Genomic DNA, 23,050 nt, shown 5'->3' with positions numbered 1-23,050 from the left:
CCTGACATATGATTAGCTCTAAATCTTCCATCTATTTTTCTGTATGTTAGATGAAACATGGAAGAATGAATGGAAAAATTTTTCTCCCCTATTTGGTGTAAAAGAATTAAAGAAAGGATAGACACTATTTGTATAACATTTTTGCTGAACTATCCTTTGGTAAAAACATATTATTATTATTGATTTATAATACTTATTTGTACTAAAGAAGTAGGACAATATATAAACCTATAATCTTTATAATTTATAATTATATAAAAATCATATAATTTTTTAAATTATAATTTAATTTATTTAAATAGATAGTTTTATAGATTAATTATATATGAAATAATTTATTTAAATAATGATTATATAAATAACTAATTAATGTATAATTTAATTTAAATTGTTAATTAATTTTATATAAATAGTTAAGTAAAAATAATGAATATAAATAGAAAAATAGATGTACTTTTAAAGTTTTGTCAAGAAAATTAATAAGGGACAATTTATTGACATACGAAGCTATCCCTCGTATGTTTTCTCCATCATTCTTTGCATCCTCTCAGTATGGAAGGATCCAAATTAGTGGGTCATAATGGATGAACAATCCTTCATTTTCATTCTTCAATCTTTTCTAAAAAATTCTGAACTAAATAGTAAATGATGGTTGTCCATCCTTCCTCTTATGAGCCTAACCAAACATGGAGTTAATGTTGTGGTCGGTCAACTCCGAACTAAAGTTTGATGATGTCGGTATCAATGTACAATAAGCCCAGCCCTATTGTTAAAAACAATGAACCCAACCCCATTTAACCACGATTCACCATACAACTAAGATAATGACCTAGCCCACTATACAATTAATAATGATTTTAGCTTTCTTTTCCTAACACTATTAACCCAATGACGGCCCCCTCCATGACCATTACGTTTTATTGTAGTAAAGAATAATAACAGTCGCTATTATCCAAGATTAGGTTTGTAGGAAACAAGAATATTAGTTATTATTAATTAACAAGCATTTCATGTCATTATAGTGAAAAACAGTGGACAATAATAATAATAAAAAAAGATAACTCCAAGCTCGAGTTATTGTTTTAATATAAACTATTGATTTTTATAATAGATTTGCAAACTTTAATTTAAAACATTTTTTTTTGGTGAAATTAACAGTGGCATCAGCTATACCTGTTTCACACGTACGACTTCATCGATCGCCAAGAACAAAGTCCACACAGCCTCCAAACTAGGCTCAATGCCGCCATAGGACGGCCGATGCTCATTACCCGTGAGGAAAGAGAGAGCATGCAAGAAGATAAAAACAAATCATAAGAAGACAAACTATCGATTAATACAGCTGCAAGCTAGGAATTAGGAAATGGTCATCGCCCTGGCCAGCGATACCTGCTCCTCCTACCTCACCGTCTTCTTCAGCTGCTCCTCCTGATTTCTTGCAGCCGGCCGCCACACGCTTCCTTCTTGTTCTCTATTCTTTTCTCTTCCCTAGAATATACGGTATATATATTTTTCATGCAGGAATGCGCACGGCCGATGATAAAAAGCCAACAGTTTCATTTTCTTGAACTTTGTTAACATTGTTATCAGTTGACTGTGACACAGTATCGTTTAGTTTAAAATATAATTAATGGCCAGCATCACAATTCACAACGATTCCTTTGCGAAGTCCAAACCGGCACAACCGTGATAGTCCAACAGACAAGGTGACTGGAAACTAAATTATAGAATTGCATGGCGAGCTGATACCATGAATAAAATAGAGTGCATATCGTCTTGGTACGTGTAAGAAACTTTCTACGTTGGTTAAATAATGTCATGGATGATAAAGAAGGGAGGGATCGATATGTTATGTGTCTTATATATGTGTTTATATTCTGGTCACGCGAATAAAAATGGACGGCCCACCGCCCGCCCATGTGGTGCACACAGAGGGACCGTGCAAGAACGCCATTTGTCATATACTTTAGCTGACAAAAATATAGTACAGCTGAAGTCTATGACATTAGGTAGACGCATCTCAAGCCGGAAATGCATCATTCACGTTACCTGCTAATAACTATGCCTGCCGTATATTTCATACAATTTTTTATGATCATAATATTTGTATATATATACATATTTTGCTTAACGATGTGATCATGATATTGTTTTGCAACTTGTTGCCACCTTACGTCTTTACGATGATAGCATTGGTCGTGGTCGCTCGTTCGTAGCAAATTAAAAGTATAATTACATATAAACTCACAAATATCAATGTTTTCATTAACGTTTGGATTTTATATGATTCATTTCATGAGATTAAAATCAATCATGAATTGCCGTGACGCATAATCTTTATGCTCTCGTTGTTTTACGTATGTGAAGCACAGCAGCAGCGGAGGCAACTTGGTGAATGCAAGTAAAATCTGATTGAATTAATGGATGAGCCTGCCACGCCAGCCCTACGTACGTGCATGGTTCCTGACATATATATAACCTCAGCCCATCAAAATATCTGTAAATGTAAGCATAAAAAAATTATAAAAAGAAGAATCTTCTAATTCCAAATTCCAATGCACATTGTAACGCAACCATGCTTATCTCCAATTCCCATATCAACACTGCACAAGACCCAGCTGCTAACCACAACCCACGTACAGAGGGACAGTTATTAATACAAGGGGTTCGATTAGCGCATGCTAAGCTTATACCATTAGCCGGCTACAAGCACGTTGCCACTTGCCATGCTCCAGCTCAAGCGGAAACATCAATGAAACACCATCTAATTCGCACATAGATCACCAGGGTGGCAGGGTCTGACCCTGCTCCTTTTTTTTCCCCCTCTCTATTCCAAATTCAATATCAAAGTATCCTCAGTAGTTATCCCTTCTTAAATTCTTTGTACAATTGTACATGACATCACCTCCTTAATTAGCCGACTTCATCGTGTTGGGTCCATTTGAGTGGCTTTAAGCTTGCGTGTTACTCCCAAATTTTAATTATCAATAAAATTAAAAAAACGTGACATCCCTTAATACGTCTCCCCAATTCCGCGGGCTTTGCTCGGCCACACCCTCTCTTATATAAGCACGTATAGCTAACGACCTTTATATCCTATCACCCGAACGATAACAGCTTCCCTCTTCCTCTTGTCCTCAAACCTTTTAGTTCCTCACTTTCTTCTTCTTCTTCTTTGGGTGTGAGAGATTAGAAATGCGCCTCTTCTCCCACGCCGGCCGCCGTCGGCCCCATCCGACGTCGCCACCCCCGCCGACGTCGCCGCGGCAGAGCTTGTCCGCCACCCTCATGGAGGACAACATCGCCTCCGCCGAGGCTATGATCTCCCGGTGGGACGCGGACGCCAATACCTTCGCCAAGGTCACCTCCCTCTTCCATGCCGGCCGCGCCGAAGCCCGCGAGTTCCTCCACGCCGTCTCCAACCTCCAGCGCGCCATGGTCTTCTTCGTCTCCGGCGACTGCGCCGCCCCTGCCGCCGCCCGCTCCGCTGCCCTCGTCCGTGCCCAGACCCTCATGCAGACCGCCATGCGCCGCCTCGAGCATGAGTTCCACCAGATCCTCTGCGCCAACCGCGACCGCCTCGACCCCGAGTCCGTCTCCTCGTCCACCCGCGCCCGCTCCAGCGCCTTCTCCGACGATACCGAGAACTCCGACGACGACGAGATCCGCGCCGCCGGCGCGACCATCGGCGAGGTCGAGCAGGCCTCCGCCGGCGCCATGGCCGACCTCCGCGCCATCGCCGAGGTCATGATTGCGGCCGGCTACGGCAAGGAGTGCGTCCGGATCTACAAAACCCTCCGCAAATCCATCGTCGACGAGGGCCTCTACCGCCTCGGCTTCGAAAGGCTCTCCCAATCCCAGGTCCAGAAGCTCGATTGGGAGGTCCTGGAACTCAAGATACGCTCCTGGCTCGGCGCCGCCCCCGTCGCCCTCAGGACCCTCTTCTCTGGAGAAAGGATCCTCTGCGACTACGTCTTCGCCGGCTCCGATCCCATCGGCGAGTCCTGCTTCGCCGACATCACCCGCGACGCCGCCACCCTCTTCCTCGGATTCCCCGAACCCGTGGCCAAAACGAAGCGGTCGCCGGAGAAGCTCTTCCGGATCCTCGATCTCTACGACGCCATGTCCGATCTCTGGCCAGAGATCGAGGCTGTCTTCTGCTTCGAGTCCACCGCCGCCGTCCGGTCCCAAGCTCTCGCCTCCCTCCTCAAGCTCGCCGAGGCGGCGCGGGCCACGCTCGCCGACTTCGAGGCGGCGATCCAGAAGGACAACTCCAAATCGCCGGTCCCCGGCGGCGCCGTCCACCCCCTGACCCGCTACGTGATGAACTACCTCGTCTTCCTCGCCGACTACGAGGCGTCCCTCGCCGACATCTACGCCGATTTCCCTCTCCAGATCCCGACCCCTCTCCCCGAATCCTTCTTCGATTCTGCCTCCTCCACCCCCGCCTCCCCCTCCTCCACCTCCGATGGCGGCGGCGCCGCCTCCGCGATCTCCGTCCGGTTCGCGTGGCTCGTCCTCGTCCTCCTCTGCAAGCTCGACGGCAAGGCGGAGGTCTACCGGGAGGTGGCGCTCTCCTACCTCTTCCTCTCCAACAATCTCCAGTACATTGTGAACAAGGTCCGTGAGAGCCGTCTGAGGTTCCTCCTCGGCGAAGACTGGGCGGCGAAGCACGCAGCGAAGGCGCGGCACTACGCGTCGAACTACGAGCGGCTGGGATGGGCGAAGGTCGCGGCGGCGACGCCGGCCGATCCAGCGGCGGAGATGGACGCCGGCGAGGCGTGGGAGAAGATGAAGGGGTTCAACCAGGCGTTCGAGGCGGCGTGCCAGAGCCAGGCGGATTGGGTGGTTGCCGACGAGGTGATGAGGCAGGAGGTTTGGGCGTCGGTGGCGAGCATGATCTTGCCGGCGTACCGAGTGTTCTACGAGCGGTGCCGCGCGGCGCTCAGAGACTCCGGACCGGCGGCCGCAGCCGTGGTGAGGTTCTCGCCGGAGGACGTGAGGAACCGCGTCTATGGGCTTCTGGATTCGGGCTCGTTCAAGACCCCCCTTCGGTCGGCATCCGTATAGGACGCTGCTGTGCTTTCGCAAATCTATAGCCACATACTTGTAACTTCGTAATAAAGTCGATACGTACTCAAACTATACAATTAACTATGAAATACTACCGAGTTATTTTTTTTGTTTTTCCAAAAAGGAAAAAAATATCCCCAAGCTGTCGCAAACAATCTAATTACTCACAGAAATTCTAAATTCTGAGAAGTTATGTTAATCCTGATCCACCAGTTATTTTATTTTCTTTCAGAAAAATACGGTCAAAAAATAATGGCAGCATTTCATTCATACTGCTGCTAGTTGGTGTGTTCCATTATTAGATGCACCCTAATGTCGGGGATTTCTTTGGTTTCTAATATTGTGTGCTGTTTAATTCCTTATTCATGAAATCATATTAATTTTGTGAATTGTTTTTCAATCTAATTTGTGATTATGAATGGAGAAGTAGGGCTAGGTTCTGTTTTCCTTTTCTGATATATAGCAGTAGGTATAGAAAATTTGTATCAAAATTATGTGGAATTATAAGGATTTAGCTCAGCAGTGTGCTAGGTTTGAGTATCCAGTCTTGGGTGGGTGTTTCCCATTTTGGATTCATTGCTGTTTATATGAGCTTAAAACATGGGCTTCAAAGTTGGGTTCAGCGATGGAGAGCCCAGGAGCAAGATTAATGAGAAATAAACGCGATGCGGCATGTTTAGCACACTGATAAGAAAATACAAAAGAAATGACCAGAATGAGAGAATTGGATTTAATATTCTGGTTATCGGAGTATAACAGGCACAATTAGATCAGCCGATTGGTTGATGGGCCCGTAGTGGCCACAGGTGGGTCTCCTTGTGAAGGAGCTTGGATCGTACCTATATAGCCTGTTTAAGGTAATTCATGATGCTCAAGGGAAGAAAGTACTGCAAGTTAAATAAATTTTATCTACATCTCACCATTGCCGAGCAATTCCATGTTTAGAACTCTGAAGGCTGAGGTTGATTGCAGGGGCCTCATCATCACTGTATCAAGATAACCATGAATAATCTGAAGGCATTTTATCTTTTTTATCTTTTTGCTTAACACCCCTCTCATAAAACCGGGGGGGGGGGAGAGAGAGAGAGAGAGATGGAAACAGCCTGAAATCTAGCCAGGAAAATTGTCTGCATAACGATAGATGCTCTCGCATGGTTGACCAAGTAAATTGGAGGCATGCGTTGACTCATCAACATCACAGAGCACATGGGACACGTGGCCTTGTCTGCTCTCTGATATCCTAATGTGCAGGTGCACGCATCGTGATGTGATATGTCTGCCTTGGCTCAGCGTTTTTGACTGCAACTTCTGGCAGCTCCCTGGATTTTGTAATCTTGTAGACGCACCGAAATGGTCATTTGCAATGATCAAATGGGTTCCAAGTCCATTAGTTCAGAATGAGTTTTAAGCGAAGATGTTCAGAATTAGTGGAAGGAATAGCCTTGAAATGGTTTGCTAGTCCACAGAGATTGTAATTTTCGTTAAAGAGTATCTCCATCACCATTACTTCAGAGAGAGAGAGAGAGAGAGAGAGAGAGGGAGAGAGTATCTCCATCAGCATGTCTTGTATGGAAAGAGACTAGGAAATCTATCTAGTTGGAAGACATCCCAATGAAAGCCATCTTATAATTTCATTGTGGTAAGATAACCTGCTATGTTTGATTTCATTTAACCTTAACAACAGGTCTTTTGTATTATTTAAGTCTAATATGGTCCTGAAGCACCTAAGTAAAATGCATACGTTTCTTTTGCAAGATAGCAAAAATGTGCATTTAATATAGTAACCCTCATTATCTCACTCTCTGAAGTCCAAGATGAGAATTTGACCTTAATTCTTAATTTCACCTCAGAGTACATCAAACAGATACGCATTCTTCACGCCATCATTTTTATTTTCAGAAAGATAAGGATGTTGAGTGATAAATATAGACTCGATCAAATTTGTTAACTATCGTCTTTTTAACTTACTAATTGTCCCTTCATTGGACTATTCAAAGAAAGACTGAAGCCATTATCATGAACTATGGCATCATCGGATATATGTAGCATGCATGAGATATTGATTAGTCTACCAGCCACTGCAAATCCAAGTTTGTATTTAAGAAGCTAAAAACTGCAAAAGGAAGTGCTGATAATGATAGAGAAACTGTAGTGACTTGAAAGTTGCCAGAAGGTACTAAATGAAGAGGTAGTGTGATCTGTTGCTAGGAAATCCTCTGCATATCCACCATTTATTGATAACCAAATATCAAACTTCAGGCGGGTTAATTTTGAATCTAGATATTTCCTGAAGCACTGAAGCTAAACAAACATCTTCTGGTAGTCACATATAATATAGTGATTCTCGTCACCTCAGTCACGGTTGTCCAAGATGGAAATCTTGACCTTCAATATCAAATCCACCTCAGAACTTCTGAACCAGAATATATATATTTCTTGTAGTTGACCTTACCCTTAGAAAGATGTGTAGTGGTGAACATTAGCTTGATCATAGTTGTGCAATGATTTACTTCTCTTTCTAAAATCTATTCATTGCTGCGTAATTTGACTTGTCTCAAAGACTACATGATTTTCATGCAATAACAAGATTTATTTCATTTTCTTCCATCCGATACTTCAGTAATTTACTATCACTATCATGCATCAGACCTGAATTTGGTCTACTCACCAAAGTATCAGCAGACTTTGAACCAAAGAGGCTTAACTACATCGTCTTACTAATATCTTCTGGAAGCTTGATATACGATTCGCCTTCCTGATACAGCGGATCTCACTCCTTGACCCTATTTAGTCCTCCCCAAAGTGGCCAGAGTAATCCACATTAAGTTTAGTGATCCTCCTAAATCAAAATTTTAAGTTGCATGCCCTTATTATAGAGGTCTTAATGATGTAGCCAGCATCTATAGCTGCAAGAACTTGAATTGCCCAGACCAGGATATAGCTCTCTATTAGTCAAGCAAGGGGCCTCTCAAGAAGGAATTCTGGGTGCGCATTTATATCACTCTTGCAGGATTAAACTCAACATCGCAAAAGAAAATGGGAATATTATGTAGAGAACTCTTCTTAACAAATCCTCAAAAAGGCGGGACAATCCTTCATAAACACAGTTTCAAAAGATGAGGGCCAAATAAAATTAGGATCACAACAGATGTTAATCCGAAATGCTCAGATGAAGCCTATCCAAAAGACAGTTGCCTTATATGTACATGCGAAGAAGTCTTCCCCTTTCAAAAACTTACCAAAATCAGAAAGGGATGTTTTGTATGTAATTCTAAGGTTAGTGCCACACATGAATAAGTTTTACCCAGCATAGTCCATTAATTCTATGGTGCTACAAGAGAGGTCGTAGCATTTTAATCTCTGTCATTTTATATTCTTTCACTAGTGAAATCAGTTTCTCAGGCATGAATCCCTAAATTGCTTACTTCTCAGGTGATGAGACTTCTCAACAGTGAACTGTTTACTTAAAATTGTGCACAACATAGGAATCAGCTTTTCAATCCAAAAAAAGAGGAGGAATCAGCTTATAGTATATACAGCACTATTTCTGATTGAAAGCTCAGGCCCTGCTTTACAGAAGAAATATAGTGAATCAAGGTTCTAAATTTCCACACTGCAAGTGCAGCTACAGTGAAGAGACAACATACACATGAGAGACATGTCCAATGGGAAATGTAGATAAGCATTTAGTACATTTCCATTGAAAGTCAAACTATGTTCACTACAGCAGCTAGTGTATCTCTAACAATTTACTTCATAATGCTCTCTGATACTGCCAACATAGATATGTATACACCTGTATCCTTCATGCCATGCTCTCTAATTCACGAGTAAACTTGGAACCTGAAAGCAATGCACGTTCTTTGAATTCTCATACAAGGATCCCTTTTTTTATTGTTCTGTTTGCGTGCAGGGAATCCCAAATCCAGATGTTCTCGGCCATTTGTTCTGGTTTTCATGTCCAAGATAAACCTTTAACAAATATAAAGAGTGGAAGGAAGCCTTACCAAGTGGGAGACTTCCCAAAACTTCCAAATTTTGATAGCATGCTCAATGAACTCCATAGATCTGCGCTTTGTTTCTCTACATAACTTCATTAATTTATAATTGATGACCTTTGCTTGGACTCTGTAAATGCACAGCTTCTTACCTGTACAAGGAGCTTAGATTATGTGCCTGTAGACCCTCAAATATGCCTTACATGATACCAATAATAGTTTCAAGCTGCAGTAAAGCATGATTTAATAGTTTATTCTCCTAGTTATATCCTGAGTAAGCAATTAAATAAATTTCACATCTGTTATAATAATGGATCCAACTCCATTTTGTCTTTTTTATCTTATAGTACTTGTCAAAAATATTTTAGCTAACTTAAATATGAAGAGATGTTAAAAAATAATAGTAGTTATTGCATCCCATAGAAATGTTGGCACCTGATCGTTAGGATTCCATTGTCAAAATTCACAAACTAGTTTCAAAAGACCAGCCAGCTACCATTCGATAACATAATGATTTGTTTCTTGACACCAAAGATTCCAAATCAATTAGTCACTCTCTGGTTTTCATGTACATTCAATAAAGATTACAGGATGCCTGACTTATTGTACAATATGTAAGTACTTGCTGATAAACTCTTGACAAGTAAATGCCATTCTTATGTCAAAGATAAAATCAATCAACCACATAGACTGATATATATAAAATTTGTCACCATTTCTAAGTTACACAATATAATGCAGGCACAGGCTCTGCATACTCACTATAAAAGGATATAATATGTACTAGTATATGTAAATCATATTTCAGTAGCCAAAGTGTCTTCCACAGTACTACAATTGTCTGGTGGCCTTGCTATGGGCTGCCAACCTGTTTGCATTTGGAGAACCTTTTTCAGAGCTAATGATCCTGGTTCCATAGTCCATGCTGGATAGTATTCATGGGCCTTAAACACACTCTCTGCACTGCCATCTTCTAATAGAGAGGGTTGGGCACCATTCAGAAAAAGGTCCCCTTCAGACCCTATCCATCCGCATGCGCTTTCTTCTTTATCTGCTGCCTGCATGAACATCACAAACTCAGTGATTTAGTATGTGAAGTTATGTGCTTCTCATAGTTCCCATTTTCAACATAAGGCAAAACTTTGAAGTTTGCATTGTGGGATAAAACCAACTAATTTCATAAAATATAACAGGAATGAAGCATAAAATGACTAATATGTACATTTTCTGTTGATTCAAAACTAACCTAGCATAAATTGCACATCAAGTTTAATAAACACCAGAGAGGACAGACTAAAGGACCACCTAAAACAAAGCATCTATTCTCTTTCTGTCCAGTCTAATGAAGAATTCCAGTCTATTTCATTTCTTCCAACTCTGGGATTATGAGACATCAGATAAGAAAGTGAAAGGCATTCTTGCAAAAAAAAAAAAAGGAAGTTCATAACTGAAAAAAGAAGCTTCACAAATTCTACTAACCCGCTCAGCATTGCACACCCAAATATATCAATAATAATCGGAGTCCTCTCACGTAGAAAATATATGTTGGTCATTGCTTCCATACATAAATCTGAAAAGAAGATCTTTATATCTAAACATTCGGGGAACAAGTCTATGTATTTGCTTTTTCTCATTAAAAAAAACTTTCTACTCACTGCACTTCCTACTCTCTCTTTTTAATGTGTGTGTGTGTGTGTGTTATTGTTGGGGGGAGGGGCCAACAATTGATCCGTAGGCATAAAAAAAGGGACAGCGAAGAGGATGAATAAAGGAAGCAGAAGCACGGACAAAGAATGGGTTCAGAATTATGGTATGAGAATCCTAAGTTCCATATTTCTTTGTGCCCCTTCATCATCTCTTGTCAAGTTAAAACTAAATTTTGTGCTTTGCAAATAATCTTACCAAATGATAACTTTTACTTATGGGTTTTATTTCGATAGTTTCCTGCCCCACTGGTCTCAATTTGTGTGTGTTTGAAAGGGAGAGGAAGGGAAGGAATTTACCTTCTCCGATAAATATTTGAAAACTACCTTCTTCTCTCCGGCTTCATAAATATTGCACTGAGACACAATCTGAAGCAGAAAATGCAAGAAAGTAACAATGTATCAAGTCCAGCAATATATATATATATATGAATGCTTAGTTTTCAAAAGCAATGGATTTGAATATCTCAAATTTGCATAGACCTGTGATTCTACACTAGCACAAGCAGCATATATGCTCCAGTTTCTGGTGTAGTTGTTGTAGAGGTGCACTTTGCCAAATCTAACACGAGGATGTCGCTGTTTGGTTCCATCGAAAAAACAGTGATGAATTGTCACACGGATGCATCTATCGGAGATGCTACTGCTACTTCCTCCGATAAGAATTGTTTTATCATGCGCCGAGAAGCGACATCTGTTCATACACCTGATAATGGATTATGTCCACTAATAAAAACATCAAAGCTATCAACTGTAGACTAAACCTTCTTGTGTTAGTTAGCACTTAGAAGCGACATCTGTTCATACACATGATAATGGATTATGTCCACTAATAAAAACATTAAAGCTATCAACTGTAGACTAAACCTTCTTGTGCTACTTAGAACTTATATAATAACGACCGAATTTTTGAACTACCTATTTATGGACATACCAAGTAACACTTTACAAAGTCTAGTTCTACTGAAGGCAATATTCATATCCTATCCTGTTTCGACAGATTTGACAATCTTAATAGTAAAAATTCACTCGACCGTTTCGAAAATTGCTTCTCATTTACCTTGAAATAGTTATATCGGTACTTTCACGAGTAATATCGATGAGTCCATCATCGTAATCATGCAAACTGCAGCGGTCTATCCATATATGCCTTGATTTGGGCTTTATCTGAATTGCATCAACATCATGCCCTCTACCACCCTCAAATTCCAAATTGCATATAATGACATGCTCACACTCTTTCAACTGTAAACCCTTGCCAGCCAATTTAACCTTCTGCCCTCGACCATCAATTGTTTTATATGAAGACACCCTCAAGTCTGATGAAAGTTCAATGGTTCCTGAAACTTCAAAAATGATCCATAGTGGTTCATTTCTACGGCATCCTTCACGAAGTGAACCACATCCATCATCTGCACAAACAGAAAAGGCAGGACTTTTATCATGACTTGATGCATAATCCACAAAAGAATATATAGAAGAAATATTGAATATCACTATCACAAACTATAATATGATAAGAGAAGCATCTCAGAAGAACAAAATACGGGAATATGAGTTCTGAACATTGGCAACCAAAAGCAAGAAATGTGCATAACAGAAGGATTTGGATCTTTAAGCCAAATTCAAAAACATACTACGTGGAATATGATTTGTTTCAGAATATAAAATTGATAAGAGGATTCCTTCAGAGAGTCTATGGTCGACAGATACCAGAACAAGATCTTTCTGTGCATTCATGCATGTATGCATGGGCATTTGTATGTGTATAGGTGTTATCATAGTTCATTGTAGACAGGAATAGAAAAGGCAGAATCAAAATATTATGAAAGAATAGGAGTGGTGCTTTGTTTGGGTGCTATGTGATCGATATATGAACACTTACTCAGATTCTGAGGGGAAAATTTGCAAGGCAACAGTAGGGCCCAACTTTTTAATCTGAACAATATTATGGGCCTTTTCTTTACTGCAAAAAAGGGCTCGTAATGTTGTTCAGATTAATAAGTGAGGATTTTATCATAAAATGATTAACAAGTTGGGCGATAACCAAAATCAAACCACAAAAGAGATGAGATCACTGAAGTGAATGTATGATAAGAACAAGAAATAATAAAGCTAGAAATTCGAACACTTCAAGATTTACGAGAGTTGCACATTGAGGACATTTGGTGAAGAAGCGGTAGAAGCAACAAAATCTCAGGAGGCCCTAGTAGGCAATCTACTCAGTTGGAGTCAAATGGACAAAGAGGAGTAGAAGACATAATATATAACATGGTTGAAAATTGTGATACAGGATCAGAATTAGCTGGAAATTACAGAAAAGTATAGTATAGTAATAGCTAGCAACAGTGGGAAATAGTTCCACTTAATTCAGAACAAGGCTAGCTAGTCGACTATGTTTACAATGTAATATCCATGCACCAAACTTCATGATCATTGCCAATTTTGTGAATATATCAATGATGATGTACATACATGTTTTCATCCAAAATGATGATGAACACTTTCTCTCTCAGACGAGATTTCATGTGCAGTAGTTGCAAGCTGATAAGGGAAAAAGTCTATTTTCTACAGCACAAGATCAACCATCAGCATTGAGATTTTAATGCACTCCAATATTCGAAGCAAGCAATAGCATGTTGCTGTCTCTACGATCTTTAGATTTTGTGATAGAGGAGACAACCTTTCCATTTCTCAGAATAGTGACCAAGCAAGCTTTCATCATGAACAAGCTAGGTATTTACTTTTTAGCAAATCAAGGTTATCTAGCCATAGATCAGAAAATGAAGATATTCATTTATAAATCTGTAACTATCTCTTACTTATTATAACACATTTTTTCTAGAAAATTTAAATGCCACAGATTAAATAGAGACGGTCTAAACCTCATTTAAGGACTTCTTTGGAGATTCTAAGAAAAAGCTATTTACAAAATAATAGGAGATAATCCTGGAAAGAAACACTTTTGGCGAGAGTGTCAACATCTTCCAAGAAAAAGAATTAGCCTAAATCCGAAGATTTTCCTCCCCAGCTGCATGACTCATTGGGGTAAGTGTGGCCTCATTGTTCTTTTTTTTTTTTTCACTGTTTCATTTAAGCAGACCGCAGAACATGTCTCAGAAAAAAAATATCAATGCTACAATTCATATGAGCAATCATTAGCAAGAGTGCGTACGTAAAAGAACACAAACCACATTCAAAACTCTAACCCAAAGCATGAGTTGAAATCCTACCGGCTAAGCTGGTGACGTGATAGGGAGCTCCATGCAGGCCTCCAATGGCGTGCCGGCCGAAGCCCTCAGCCTGGCCGGCAAGGGCTCGCAGGCTCTTGTCCACATGAGCGTAAGGAAAAGCCACCATCTCTGCTCTCGCGAGGATTTTTCCGAGGCGTAGCGTCTTTGGGGAGAGCGAGAGAACCGAGCAGGAGGAGGAGGCCGTGGTAAAAGAGCGACATCGGCCGCCGTTTCGGGAAAGGAGCCGTGAGCGCCGTTACGATTCCCGGGCGGGCGTTTCGGATGGCTGGTAACAGCGGCATCCTCCCATCCGTCGAGGCGCCGAGTGCAACGCATGCTTTGTTAAAGTTTTGGTAACCGAGCGGTTCGAGATGAGGCTGAGAGCAGCGGCAAATTATAGATGTTATTAGGAAATTAAATCTTTTTTTAGATGTCATTAAGCTTAAGTTGCAACGGAAACGCACTTATTCTCTCTCTCTAATAAATTGGAGGAAGTATAAAAAAACATATATCCCAAAAGCATCACCCATATTCTTAGTATCAGAAAACCTACTACCGGGGTTGTGAAAAAGTTCCTAGTGTCTATTCTCTAATATAATTAAATTTGATCATCTTAAATACAACTGATTGATTTTTGATATTTTCTATTGCTGACATGGTGCGAAATTTAATAATGAGATACCCAGTAAGATGGCACAGATTAAAAATCACAAGACTATTGAATTAAGTTTTGAGAGTATTACTATGTGTTTGCTTCCATGAAACAAGCAGCAAGTGGATAGGATAATTGGTTCAAAAGTGCGATTTTGTTCATGAAGTGAATTATAATCATGGAAGTGGCCGGCCAAGTATGCTTGATCTCATCACGCAGTTAAATGTCAAACTTGGCATGGTGCCTTAGGGATGGTGTTGTATTTATGAATCAGATAGATCACAAGAATCAAAACAATCACCTCGTAACATCGAATCGCATAGATTACCTGAATAACAACAATCACCTCGTAAAACATCGAATGTCATGTGGGAAAATCTGGCCTTGTGGCTTTAATCTTCACAATGTAATAGAATTAAAAGATACCTTCAAAAAACTTTAGTCCATCCTAGATGCGATCAATTTCAAAAGAACATGGATTTATCATTGTTTTGCTTCTAAAGAACCTCTTTGCTTTGCTACCTCTCCCAAAACAATGAAGCCATTTATTGTTCAAATATGATGAGAAAAATTCTGATAAAGCTAATGTCAAAGCACACAATCCCTATTGCATCCAACACAATGAAATATTCTCTTAACATCATTGCCAAAATGTCTAATGAATGATAAAGACACCATATCATTAATATGGAAATTGCTTTGGGGGTCTTTTATGCACACATGAAAAGTTCATCGAAACTACAAATGCTAAGTTGGTAATATCATAATTAATTGATTCCATGTATAGCAGTGAATCCTAATTCCTATAAATTGTGCCAATTCCTTTATGCCATATGACAAGAGAACTATCCATGTACATATAGCAGAAGCCCTGAGACCTTACTCCATTAATATTCTTTTGTATGATTATGTCAAATTGTCTACATTCCAGACCTAAACCATGACATATGAAAAAAAAATACAAATGTAAGAGCCTGAAACTAAGCTTGTGATCTAATCTGGTGGCCCCGGTGGTGTCTTATCGCCCCCTTGCCATAATATTTAACTAGAATTGAAATTCTTAATATTAATTAAATATTAGAAAAAGGACAATTAGGAGAAAATTGAGCCGTTTTAGAATCTCTCCTTCCTCCCTCCTTCCTCCCATGGAAATCTAGTGCCACTAGTAAATTCAAATGGAATTTGTCACAGTCTATGAAGCACCCACGAAGTTTCTAACAAGAAATTCAAAATCCTCTGCTGCATCGCCACCATCTTATAGCCTGATTAGAATACTAAACTTATGATCCATTAGTGTATTATTAAGAAGTGGAAACCAAAAAGTTCTGCTTCGGTACTAAACACCATAAGACTCAGCTCTGAGCGAAGGTAATCAGTCCTTCGAGAGCACGGGAAATAGAAAAGGTTTTAAAACCAAGCTTCTAATAAAAATTCTGATATTATATTACATTTTTCCTAAGGTTGGTGCCTTTTGTGTCAATACTAGTTAAGAGCCGTAATATTCCTTCTCTTAAACGAGTCTGGATTTTTTTAGTTTGGGTGGAGAGGATCATTCTTAAATCACAGGCCATTCACGGCTCGTGTGACCGATCATGATACATCAAGTTCCTTATATTACACAATGCACCATGTATATATCTGCTGCAAGAATCATTGCTTCACAAGTCATTCCATGAATCATGGGTAACTTATAATTTGCATGTCTAGTTCAGTGCAAATCCATGAGTCTCTTTGCCTTGTCGGTTTAAGAATATGATTTATGGACTAAAACATCTATTTGAGCATGACTCATATCAATACAATACTTTTTTGATCCGAATCCATGAGTCTCTTCTTTTTCTTTCTAGGGCCCACAAGACCGATTTTGGCAAGCTCTTGAAAATTATCGTAGAAATATCCAAATAGATCCTAAGTTGGAAAAGAAGCTACAATATCCCCGTCGGTCAAAAAGCTCGTACCAATCGGAGAAGGAAATAAGTGTAAAGTTTGTTAGAAAGCACTTTAGGGCAAGCAGATGTGATCGATTCCACAAAAAAACAGAGCTCATCCTATCAAAACATCCTCAAATGCTACCTTTTCCAAAATGGCCAAGTCCAAATGAGAAACCTATTACGTCGTTGGATTTGAAGCACATGATCTCCTTTAGGTCCAGACGGCACATTCGACTGTTTTACTGCTTCATTGACTAATGTATACGATCGCAAATACTACGCCACACCTCCATATTCCCCATCCGACGTGACGTCGACATGGCCCGCAACATCTAAATCGCATACCAATCATCCCCTGCCACATCAGACGAGAACTTCTTGGTGAAGCAATGTTGCCGCAGAGGAATTTTGTATATGATGTCATTAGATTAATTAACAAATCTTGCGGACATTCCCGGAGCTCGACCTAAACAACGGCTTCTTCGGTGGAAAAAACGACGACCTTACGTGACCCCGCTCCTAATTAAGTGATCTCATCCTAATTATCTAATATAATCTGGTAGGCCTGGCGGCGTCTTATCCCTCTAAACACCTATTTAACAGCTAAAATCACATATTAATAGTTAATTAATGTGAAGGGAGAAAAGGGACTTCGCGAGTGTACCAAAAACTTTTCCATCCTCTCTCCTTCCTCCCTCCTTCCTCCTCTTGTCCCGTACCTCTCCCTCACTCCCCTTAAAGAACCCTGGAGCTACCGATCCCAATCACGGCTCCCCGCTCCGCTAGGGTTTGGAATATTAGGATTCGCTCACGCTGTGGAGAAGAATGATGGGGCTCGAGATCGAGAAAGGTGATTCCACTGTCCAATTCTACGATTTTTTTTTGGTGTAATTTTGATTCAAAAATGTGATTTTTTTTTTCTTCTTCTTCTTCTTCTTTTTTGATGCAGGAGGAGAGAGAAATTTGGAGATGGGGTCCGCGAGCCTCAGCCCCGACCAGAACTGTAACCCCTCCACGTCGGCGCTGCCGTCGCCGGCGGCGGCGCCGGCGCTTGTGTTGTCGAATTCGGGGAAGCGGATCGACCAGGTTGGGAAGAAGAAGTATGTGAAGCAGGTCACTGGGCGGCGCAACGACACTGAGCTCCATCTGGCGGCGCAGCGCGGGGATTTAGCGGCCGTGAGGCAGATTTTGAGGGACATCGATACCGAGATGACAGGGACTGCGGAGGGGGCCGAGTTCGTCAACGAGACCAACGAGGTCGGGGAGACGGCGCTGGTCATCGCGGCGGAGAAGGGGCATCTCGACGTGGTGGTGGAGCTGCTCAAGTATTCGGATAGGGAGAGCATCTCGAGCAAGAATAGGTCGGGCTATGATGCCTTTCATGTGGCCGTGAGAGAAGGGCACCAAGGTGAGGCTCTGTCTTTTTTTCCTCTCAAGTACTTACTTGTTTAGTATTAAGTAACTGTTCCAGAGTTTGGTCTATCCGTCTTTAGCTCTTCCTTTTTGATCTTTATCAGAAAGCCAGCACTTAGGGATGCATGATTACTTGATTGTTATTATGTGTTTCACCTTATGGACAAGCTGATCTTATTGAGGAGAAAAAAAAAGCTAAAAGATTAGATCTTGATTTTTTTTTTAAAAATAATAAGTTGCCATGTTTGTCCTGATTCTGTACGCATGGCTGCCTTTTTCCTTCTGTTAAAAAAAAAAAGTCTGGCATCCTTTTTTCCTATACAAGTAGGGAGAAAATTCTTGAATCATTTGATAACAAAGTGTGCGTTGTTTGATATAGGAAGAGTGATTATTTCAGTTAGATTTCCAAGTTACAAAAATCATTTCAATTAAATAAGTGAAGAAATTCAGTTTTTAATTTCAGAAAATTATTTACTTGTGTATGTCCGCCAAATCATTGCTTGGTTGCATCTACTATGTTGAATCAATTTAGTACTGAAGTAACTTTTCTTTGAAGTCATGGGGCTAGATACAGAAGCTGGAAATAACTAATTGGTTTTAATCTGAAGCATTGGAGCAGTCTTATATAAGATTGAGGAGGGCTCTATATGTTAATTTTTTCTTGTTGTGCTAATGAAGCTCTTGCTACTTAATAGCTTCCACATTGCTTTATTCTAACAATGTATTTGTAAGTTTATGTAGTTTTAAATAGAAGTTGCCAAATACCTTCTGTAGTTTTACTAGGATGCTGGTTTCTTGCCGTCGATAGGTAAGCCATAGGTGGAACTTCTGAATCTTATAATGGGGTTTCTATTTTGATTTCAAACAGGTATTTAGGAAATTTGAGTACATATATTCAGAGTGTTTTCAGTTTACATGAAAGCAGCAGAGATCAAAACAGATCATAAGGGTCTCATTTTCCTTATGTGACTTTTTACCCACTTTTGCTGATGAAATCTAGGGATGCAAATGATGACAATAATTTCTACATTCTTTCCTACAAGTAATTATTTATCACTCTAATTCCTTTATTTAGAGAGGACCAGGTAACTTAGTTGCAGCCCAGTTGATGCTTGAAGGTCTCAATTGTCACTTAACTTGTCAGCATGGTGAATTTGATTTTCTGATTCCGTTCTGGAACTTGTGTGAGTTTTCAGTGGTTTTGTTTTTATAGTTTTTGCATTAAGAAGCCTGTTGTGTTTTATGCAACAATAGTCTTGTATAGTCCTATTTTCTCCCTGTGGCTTAGGAGCTGTAAACTTACCTTTGATTTTTAGTATGATATCATGGATGGCAATAGGCAAAGGTGCATATTGTGATAAAAATTATTTGCCCATCTTCAAATATGGGTCCCAAGTTTGACAAAATTGTTGAAAGCTTCCTGAGGTCTAGTACTACACTGAAGAGCAGGTCAAGATTGAGCACCTAGGTGCTGTCAGACTTGTAAATTTGGATTTTACTTGATTTTTCAACTGTATTAAGGAATTACCGGAAACCTTCTTCTTGTTGTTGCTGTTGTTGTCATCTGTGAAATAAAATCTTATGCAATTTTGATCATACACATGGACATGCACATACTGGTTTTCAGGGTAGCAAATTACCATATGAACCCAGGCATGTCCCTCCTCCTGGCGCTCCTAACATTCATGTGTCAGTTTATTGCTTATTTCATCACTGAAGTTCATCTGTTGAGATTTTGGAGATTTGTGTTCTTGTTTTATTGGTTCAGAGCAAAATGATAGAACTGTAACTAACTAAAGTTATACAGCCATTGTGCAGGTATTTTTGGATCATGACCCAACACTCAGCAAAACATTTGGTCCCTCAAATTCAACTCCCCTTATATCTGCAGCAACAAGGGGCCACACTGAAGTGGTCAAGCAGTTACTAGCTCAGGATTTTGGCTTGGTTGAGCTGGCTAAAACCAATGGGAAAAATGCTTTGCATTTTGCAGCTCGACAAGGACATGCAGAAATTGTAAAATCATTGCTAGATAATGACCCACAGCTAGCTCGTAGGACTGATAAAAAAGGCCAGACTGCTTTGCACATGGCTGTAAAAGGAACAAACTGTGATGTTGTTAAAGCACTTGTGGATGCTGATCCAGCCATTGTGATGCTACCAGACAGATCTGGCAACACTGCTTTACACGTGGCAACAAGGAAAAAGCGAGCAGAGGTAAAGCTTATTGATGCTCATTGTTGGTATTTCACATATCCTATTAATGCTTGTGTCAATGAAGGATCATAGTGGATCCCAACATCCAATATCCAGATTATGATTGGTGCTCATGCAACCATTTTTATTCCCCTATCTTTGATACTTCTTGTTGGCATTCAAGAAATAATATGGTTTTAAGAAAATAATGATAATTTATATGATAATTTATGAATTGCTTGTTTATTTGATTCCATCCTATTGATAGCTGTAACATCTTCCTTTTCTGCCAAAGTCCACTATAGAAGAGTAGCGTATTAAAATGTATACTAGTTTCCCCTTTATTGAGTACATGATGAAAAGGATTCTGATGCAAAATAGTAGATTGAAGAAGGATAAAAGGTGTCTGGCCTATATAGTTTTGCCCAACCATCTTACATAGTTCTCACACTTCATTTTGCCTTGGATCTTCAATGCATCTTTTGGCGATATTATCTGTGTGTTCTCATTGCTTCTTGATACTGTGACATTTTAAAATTTATAATCTGACAAATCTTTTTAAAAAGTAAATGATAGTAAAATTTGTACGGGTCAGGGGAATGATGAAATTATTTCGATAACTTCCTTCCTGGACCCTTTTATTAATTAAGCTATCTGCTGATGAGAATATGTAGCGAAGCATTAACTTGAAATTGACCACACATCAAATAAAGCAAAGGTGAGTTTCCCTATCTACAAGGTTATATTGGAGAATGCAGATATTGTAATTGGTACATATGAACATCTGGATACATATAGCCCTCAGTTTTAGCAAAAAACAAAAGCAAAAAAGAAAAACTAGCGGCCCTAACAAAAACATCTAGAAAATTTATCTCCACTTCTGGTACCTTTTGAAACTTTGTTCTTTTTATTTAAAATATGTTACTGATTGGCCCTTTGATTCATCATTTGTGCCTTGAAAGATGAGTGTGTTCCTTGTAATATCAAACCTTGTCTTCTTCATCTTTCTAGGCTTTTTCCCAATCCAGGCCTCTATATTTGTCATCTGTCTCTTAGCAGTTTTATGCCAAGCACTATCTTGTCCAATGATGGATTGATTAGGTGTTCTAGTCTTCCAAACCAGTTCAAGGAGATCCAGCGCTGATGCCAAATTAATAGCCTATCTTAAAAATATTCCCCAACTCAGATCATATCTTGATTTGTGGGCTGATGCAATATGAATGGGACAAGGCTTGTTGATGGTTGTTGGACCTTTTCTTATAATTTGTATGGTTATTGAGCTATTTTTACATGAAGCATTTTTTTTCTATCGAACTAGGTGCTTTGGGATTCTTTTTATTACTTGTTTGCATCCTCTGTTATGAAACAAAAACCACCAGGGTTTTACTTTTATTCTTCTCATTTGTTCTCATTGTTGTTCATTTTCTCCCATCTTTTCATTGTATATATAGAGTGTTTCTATTGTCCCATGGGGGATCTAATAGCTTCAACTGAAATTTATTTGCTGTCATCTTGCGAAGCTTATCTCTCTCATTTCTTTGCAGATAGTCAATGAGCTATTGCTCCTACCAGACACACATGTGAATGCATTGACAAGAGAGCATAAGACTGCCTTTGATATTGCAGAAGGGCTTCCTCTCTCTGAAGAGTCTGCAGAGATTAAAGAGTGTTTGTCTCGCTATGGTGCAGTCAGAGCTAATGAATTAAATCAGCCTCGAGATGAGCTTCGGAAGACTGTTACAGAAATCAAGAAAGATGTTCACACCCAACTGGAGCAAACTAGAAAAACAAATAAAAATGTGTATGGGATAGCTAAGGAGCTCAGGAAACTACATAGGGAGGGCATAAATAACGCCACAAATTCTGTAACAGTGGTCGCTGTGCTCTTTGCCACAGTGGCATTTGCAGCTATCTTCACCGTGCCAGGTGGAAATGAAGATGATGGAGTAGCAGTAGCTGTTCATGCTCCTTCCTTCAGGATATTTTTCATCTCTAATGCTATAGCGCTGTTCACATCATTGGCAGTGGTGGTGGTGCAGATAACAATTGTAAGGGGCGAGACAAAGTCCGAGAGGAGGGTTGTGGGGGTGATTAACAAATTGATGTGGTTGGCTTCAGTGTGCACCACAGTTGCTTTCATTGCCTCCTCTTATATTGTAGTCGGTCGCCATGTCCAGTGGGCTGCAATACTTGTTACATTGATAGGAGGTGTGATAATGGCTGGGGTTCTTGGGACCATGACTTATTATGTGGTAAAATCAAAGCGCATCCGAGGGATCAGGAAGAGGCAAAAGTCATCAAGGAGAAGCGGCTCGTACTCATGGCATCCCAATTCTGATATTTCAGACTCTGATATTAATCCAATTTATGCCATTTGAAGAGTGGAGGTGGGGGTTTCTGACCTCCATTTGTATCTGATAATGGTTATGGGGTGGAGATGTAAATTTTATCCATTTACTGTGACAACTTGTGCTCAAAGCTCTGATGTATGTAATGTGTATATTTAACCAGGAAAGCACATTCATTCCCAAATGTTTGGGAGAGAGTTTTGATTCTGATCATAGTTGAAATTATTTGCCACAATGCAAAGACAGACATGATATGACTTCTCTCTTAAGAGTCAAAATGGCACAAGGTTCTCAGCATTTGTGATCTCTTGGTTGGGGAAAATTAAGCGGCTGTTGCATTACAGGTGATGGTCTGGGATGATAGACGTAGATTTGTTATACAATAAGAAAAAGAAAATATGTGCATTGATGCGTCTTGCCCAAATGCATCTTGTTGATGGTTCAAAACTTTTGGCGAGAATGTAATATTTTCACATTTGAATAAGATTACTTTTTTGGCAGCA

The 23,050-nt window shown here is 40.0% G+C and overlaps 3 protein-coding genes across 3 annotated transcripts; 2 read left to right on the top strand and 1 right to left on the bottom strand.

The window, feature by feature from the left end:
- The first annotated feature begins 2,973 nt into the window (after positions 1-2,973).
- On the top strand, positions 2,974-5,282 carry LOC103702815 (exocyst complex component EXO70H1). Its single transcript, XM_008785384.4, has one exon. The coding sequence runs from the start codon at positions 3,196-3,198 to the stop codon at positions 5,068-5,070; it is 1,875 nt and encodes a 624-aa protein (XP_008783606.1). The 5' UTR covers positions 2,974-3,195; the 3' UTR covers positions 5,071-5,282.
- Positions 5,283-9,868: 4,586 nt separating this feature from the next.
- On the bottom strand, positions 9,869-14,134 carry LOC103702909 (putative pectate lyase 21). The gene is made up of 5 exons (XM_008785547.2): positions 14,008-14,134; positions 11,835-12,186; positions 11,258-11,468; positions 11,075-11,143; positions 9,869-10,129 (listed from the first exon to the last, which is right to left on the bottom strand). Exons 1-5 carry the CDS (start codon positions 14,132-14,134, stop codon positions 9,869-9,871), a joined length of 1,020 nt encoding a protein of 339 aa, XP_008783769.2.
- Positions 14,135-17,240: 3,106 nt separating this feature from the next.
- Positions 17,241-23,050, top strand: LOC103702817 (ankyrin repeat-containing protein ITN1). Its single transcript, XM_008785385.3, has 4 exons — positions 17,241-17,440; positions 17,540-17,998; positions 19,811-20,220; positions 21,744-23,050. Exons 1-4 carry the CDS (start codon positions 17,416-17,418, stop codon positions 22,575-22,577), a joined length of 1,728 nt encoding a protein of 575 aa, XP_008783607.1. The 5' UTR covers positions 17,241-17,415; the 3' UTR covers positions 22,578-23,050.

Source organism: Phoenix dactylifera, chromosome 3 (genome assembly GCF_009389715.1).
Source record: "Phoenix dactylifera cultivar Barhee BC4 chromosome 3, palm_55x_up_171113_PBpolish2nd_filt_p, whole genome shotgun sequence".
Lineage (NCBI taxonomy): Eukaryota > Viridiplantae > Streptophyta > Magnoliopsida > Arecales > Arecaceae > Phoenix > Phoenix dactylifera.
Note: the sequence above shows the minus strand (reverse complement) of the source record. Positions and strands in the feature narration are given on the sequence as shown.

Coding starts and splice junctions, on each gene's coding strand:
- LOC103702817 (XM_008785385.3), top strand. CDS start 17,416: ATGATGGGGCTCGAGATCGAGAAAG. Junction 17,441..17,539: donor GGGGCTCGAGATCGAGAAAG/GTGATTCCACTG, acceptor TTTTTGATGCAG/GAGGAGAGAGAAATTTGGAG. Junction 20,221..21,743: donor CAAGGAAAAAGCGAGCAGAG/GTAAAGCTTATT, acceptor ATTTCTTTGCAG/ATAGTCAATGAGCTATTGCT.
- LOC103702909 (XM_008785547.2), bottom strand. CDS start 14,134: ATGGTGGCTTTTCCTTACGCTCATGTGGACAAGAGCCTGCGAGCCCTT. Junction 11,469..11,834: donor ACCGATATAACTATTTCAAG/GTAAATGAGAAG, acceptor GTGTATGAACAG/ATGTCGCTTCTCGGCGCATG. Junction 11,144..11,257: donor GTGCTAGTGTAGAATCACAG/GTCTATGCAAAT, acceptor TTTCTGCTTCAG/ATTGTGTCTCAGTGCAATAT.
- LOC103702815 (XM_008785384.4), top strand. CDS start 3,196: ATGCGCCTCTTCTCCCACGCCGGCCGCCGTCGGCCCCATCCGACGTCG.